Consider the following 5,420-nt stretch of genomic DNA (forward strand, 5'->3'; position numbering starts at 1 on the left):
AATTTTTCTTGGATGTCACTAACTGAAGGCCTGATGCGCTGCAGCGGCGAAGCCGCCTTAGCCTCTAGTAACATATCTGACTTACAATTGACATTGCTTCAAAGTTTGAGCCTGAACTACTGTTGATTAGTCTGGAATTTGGGAATTGCTGTCTTCCCAAGTTGTGTTAGTAATTTTTCCCTCTTCAGACTTCTGTCTATTGTAGAAGTAGAGTAATTTTTTGAATTAAATTTTTGACTTCTTTTGGTTTTGAAGTGGTTGACTTGAATTGGCGTGTGCCACACTAACGTACGCCCTTACGTTTGTGTGACAACGGGGAGTCCTACACTGCGCGCCTCCTCGGAGAGGCTTATGTAATAAGCTCCTCAACTGGCCGGGTGGATCTCTTCAACCCACACTCCAATTGATGGCTGACCACCGGGTGGAGTACACACTCCGCTCGATGAACGGCAATCGAGCGGAGTATACATCCCACCCGATGACCGGGCATCCACTGGGGTGTGTACTCCACTAATGATGACCGGCCATCGAGTCCTGTGCACACCACTCGATGACCGGCCATCGAGCGGCGTTCTGGGGTTTAATGCCGCTCAATGGCCATTGAGTGGAGTACATACCCCACTCAATGCCCGAGTGCTCCCCCCTCGATGACCTGTCTGTACAGGTCATCGAGAGGACATGTGACTCCCCTCGATGGCTGGCACAGACCGGTCATTGAGAGGAGATGTTACTCCCCTCAATGGCTGGTACGGACTGGTCATTGAGAGGAATTATTCCCCTCGATGACCTGTATTGACCGGTCATCAAGAGGTGTAAGTCCCCTCGATGACCGGCACAGACTGATGATCATCGAGGGGAGGTGTTACTCCTCTTGATGATCCGTATAGACCGGTCATTGAGAGGTGGAAGTGCCCTCAATGACTGGCACAGACTAGTCATCAAGGGGAGGTGTTACTCCTCTCAATGACCTGGACGGACATTGAGGGGAGAGAGGAGTAACACGTCCTCCTGATGACTGGTCTGTACCGGTCATCAAGAGGTGTGAGTCCCCTCAATGACCGGCACAATCCGGTCATCAAGAGGTTTGAGTCCCCTCGATGACCGGCACAGACCATTCATTGAGAGGAGGTGTGTCGAATCTCCTTGATGCCGGTCTGTACCGGTCATTGGGGGGAATCACACCTCTCGATGACCTGTACAAACCTGTCATCGAGGTGTGACTCCCTTCGATGACCAGCACGGGCCAGTCATCAAGAGGAGGTGTGAACCTCCTCGATCCAGGTCTGTACTGGTCATCGGGGGGAATTACTCCTCTCAATACCTGTACACACCGGTCATCGAGAGGTGTGAGTCCCCTCGATGAACGGCATGGACCAGTCATCGAGAGGAGATTCCACTCCAATTAACTTTTTTTTTCTTTTGCCCCTGTGGTGTACCGGTGATCAAGAGGTGTCAGCGGGCATCCGGGTGGCCAGACAGGGTGTGTACATAGTATACCCTGCTTGACTGGGGTTCAACTTGAACCCCATATGCACTCCAGCTCAGCTCTGGCTGGAGAGCTCTGCACTCTCCTTTCAGGGAGGAGAAATATCATGAATGGAGTGCTGGGGATATGCACTCTAATTTTATGGAGTGGGACTCACCGGCACTCAATACATTTGCTGGCCACTGCAGTTCTTTGTGGTGCACTCCAAAGACTCTTGAGTCCCTGGTTCTGCACTCCAGCCAACTTGGAGTATTCTACTCTGTACTCCAACAATCATTGGAGCGCGCACTCCATACACTCACTTGTGAAGTGCTTTTGGGATTTTTTTGGAGTGTACTTAGGCTGACCCAAAAAAATACCAAAACATGCATCAGAGCAATCTACAGGGTATGGGTATACACAGAGGTAAAAAATCAGGTCAAAAAATTTGTATATTTGGTCAATATTTTGGATCAAGTCCACCTGATCACAGTTGGGCTTAGTTTCAGCATAGGTATGGTGTATGTTCTACATGTAACTTCCACAATACATCCCATACAATTCCAGTTAGGATCCGGTTAGATTGCGGCTGACATCAACCATTCTTTGAACAAAGATCAGACCAACTTCAAACCAACTTTGAACCAGTACCTTACAAGGTTCGGACCAAACCTCGGCATGAATTGAGAGAAGGCACTCGTAAACAGGTGCTGAGCAAACATCCGTGGTGTCAGTGCTTAGCTAAACTGAGTGTATAATTTCTCAAGGTTGGGTCACATAAAATCCTGACATAATACACTCTTGGACTAAATGTCAAAAAGTTGATATGAAATCCTGTGTAATGTGATCTACTACCATCCCCTGCCCCCTCCAAACTGGTCCATAACAGTTTTTCAGGAGTGAACTTGCACTCATGAGGCTTCAATTTTGTATGTTTTCAACTTAGAGAACCCTAAATGATCACCATGTACACAAGTAAATGATGGCAGGGTCTAGCCAAACCTAAACCCACATCATGTGAACAATCAAACCTACCTAATGAAAACCCCAACTTGGATCACAGCATGCATATGCTTACTTGAGGAACGGTACCTAAATCTCACCTTGAAATAATCATAATTTCTTGGCAATTTTATCAATTATTTTCCTGAGGAAAAATCAATTAAAGGTTGAAATTGATATTAACACATTTGGATTGGGCTGGATAGTAAAAATAACTAACATTAACAAGTCTACCTTGGGAGAATAAGTGGATGACTTTCAGGCTCATCAGCCACCCTTTGGAAGATGCTCTGTTCAGGGAGTGTATGCTGGAGCTCTTTGTGGGAGAGGACATGTTTCCTCTTGATGCTTTTCATTGTAGAGACCTGGTTGGGATGGCTGGTTCCTGCTGCCCTGCGGTAGCGGACCATGAATATCAATGCACATTTCTATCCGAGCACGCCTTCGAAGTGCTGGTGCGCCGCTTCACGGCCTCAGTGTCCCCTGCGCTCAGCCCGAGCTCCTCCTCTAACGCCTTGCGGGTCCGGATGCTTGAAAACTCGTTGAGAGTCGGGCTCAGTGGAATTGGCCGGATGGGCTCCTGCAGCAGCGCTGGGGGCGATGAAACGACCCAGATCTCGCGGGCTGAGGAGGGCTGGCCGCCTCCAGGGGGTCGGTGTACATGATCTGGTCCAACATCACGTGCTGGATGAACGCCGACATGGACTGATAAACTCTCGCTCTCCTTTGGCTCTGGGTGCTTGGCTGGGGTGGCCAACGATGTAGCGGGGACGGCAACGGATGTATGGCCGTTCAATCTTGGATTCTTGAGGTGGCCAAATGAGAAGCTTGCGCTCGCGCTGGAAGTCGTCCTGGACAATCTTGGTAGCTTCCCTCATGATATTCGACATCAATTTCCCGCCGCTGCCGCCGGTCTGAAACAATTCTCGACGATTGGAGGAGAGGGGGTGTTGGGCAAGTGTGTTGAAGTAGTGGCGGAGCTTCTGTTTGTGGTGTTTTTGCCAACCCCGATCTGAGTCTGGGTGGGGTTGAGGCCGCGCGGTGAGCGGCCGAAGGGAAGGTTGACGTTGGGCCTGGAGATGGCGACTATCAGACTTGTGAGGATTGATGCGGGAGAGGTCTTCCAACACGCCGGGAGAGGTATTACACAGCTGTTAAGGTTTAAACAGAAGATTATGCGGGTTGTCAGCATCCATTGGTATTGACTTGGCTTCACTGATGCAAAACCTTACATGGTTGAATGTGAGGTGTTCAAGGGTGAGGGTGGAGCCGTTGCCTTGGCAAGGGGAGGTTGGCATGGTTTTGCAAAGGCAGCCTGGACTGGGCATTCTGGTTACAGGTAGGGCGAAGGTGTAGGCCTTCAGTGGCGGCCCGGTGGGCAGGGGCACCAAATCGGAAGCCGTCGGGTTAGCGAGCACAGCTTTTTGGCAGTCGGGGTGGGAGGTGACTACTGGGATCCTGGCTACACACAAGTTCCCCCAAAGGGACTCAGAGCAAAAAGACCGGTGTGCTTGAGAAGGCAAGGAGAGATGGACCGGTCTGGAGGGCGGAAACGGCGGCAGAGATGAAGGCGCTGGACAGATGCTGTTGTTCGACAGACATATGGTGTGAATGTACATAGAAAACCCATGCTGCTTTTCCAGGCTCATTACTAAGAAATTCAAGGGTCACAAACCAGGGGCTTTGGGGGTTGGCTGAAGCAAGACAACACAAATGGTTGTAGGAGGGATTGGGCTTTGGTGCTTTGGGGACAAGAAGGTGTGCTCGAGGTGATTTTACCGCGGTAGGGGTGCATAAAATACCTAGACAATGGTTGGGATGACAATGTTGTTGTAGCACGGTGTAATCCACTATCGGGATTACCCCATACTACCATGTAATATTACATAACATAATATTACATAATGCTCGACCGTGCTTGTACACTATGACACTTTGTACCTACTATAAATACTTTGTATTTCTACCTTGAATATTCTCTACCGATAATATTATTCTCTTTGCTCTATTAGGTTATGAGCCTTCTCGATTAATTAGAGCACATATACAAATTACCCTTTTTCATTATTATCTTTCAGACTGTGTGTCGAGACCAATTTTAACTTTCTTCCTATCTCTGGCCTGTGTGGCATCGTATTTCCTCTCAAAAGCTGTGTGCTGTGTGCTGTTTTAACATCCTCGATATCATTCGGACTCTTCGGCGATTAATAAACCCGTATAACTGTGGTATTCAAAATTGATTTTCAAACCACTTTTTACATAAAATCATAAGATCTACATGTCCAAACTTTTGATGGGGTGAAAGTTGAGGGTTCTCTTCATTTCAAGCACCTCTCAAAACTTTCATAAATCTTATGATTTTATGTAAAATGAAATTCAAAAATCAATTTTGAATACCCTAAACCTAGAAATAACATTTCATTCTTTACATCATTATACTCCTTTCTGCTCCGACTATTTCATCTATTTGGAGATACAAATTATTAAATATGCTGTGGCTAGAGATATGCTTCCTTACGACCTCGGCAATCTCCGTTCTCCTACTTCTATTCTGGAAATTAAAAATTCTACTACTCGACGGACCGCTGGTCAATGACTTACCATTGACACATAAATACCAGCCTTCCTTTGACCCAGAACCGACCCCATCCCATCCTAATCATACATCTCCACTCTTTATCAATTTGCTCAACACCTTTCCTTTCGGTCTTTTATCGCAAATCTTATTATTTCTCAAGATGCCAGTTCAACGATCCCCTCCTCAACAAGCTGCTGCCACTCCCGGTTCCCTTGGTGATGGCGATGAACACTCACTCCACAATGAACCCCTTCTGGATGATCAACACGTTGATTATCGTCGGCGCAGACCAATTACTCCTGTCCAGCAAATTCCAGCACGGGACCGCCACCAACGTCGCCAACCAGCTCCCCAACCCCGGAGGGAAGAGGACGA

The 5,420-nt window shown here is 47.9% G+C and overlaps 1 protein-coding gene across 1 annotated transcript; it reads right to left on the reverse strand.

The window, feature by feature from the left end:
• Positions 1-2,882: 2,882 nt before the first annotated feature.
• On the reverse strand, positions 2,883-4,069 carry PtA15_1A438 (uncharacterized protein; the record flags this gene model as incomplete). Its single annotated transcript, XM_053165466.1, has 4 exons — positions 2,883-3,109; positions 3,168-3,618; positions 3,700-3,929; positions 4,003-4,069. The coding sequence occupies 4 exons, from the start codon at positions 4,067-4,069 to the stop codon at positions 2,883-2,885; spliced, it is 975 nt and encodes a 324-aa protein (XP_053016655.1).
• Positions 4,070-5,420: the final 1,351 nt, after the last annotated feature.

Source organism: Puccinia triticina, chromosome 1A (genome assembly GCF_026914185.1).
Source record: "Puccinia triticina chromosome 1A, complete sequence".
Lineage (NCBI taxonomy): Eukaryota > Fungi > Basidiomycota > Pucciniomycetes > Pucciniales > Pucciniaceae > Puccinia > Puccinia triticina.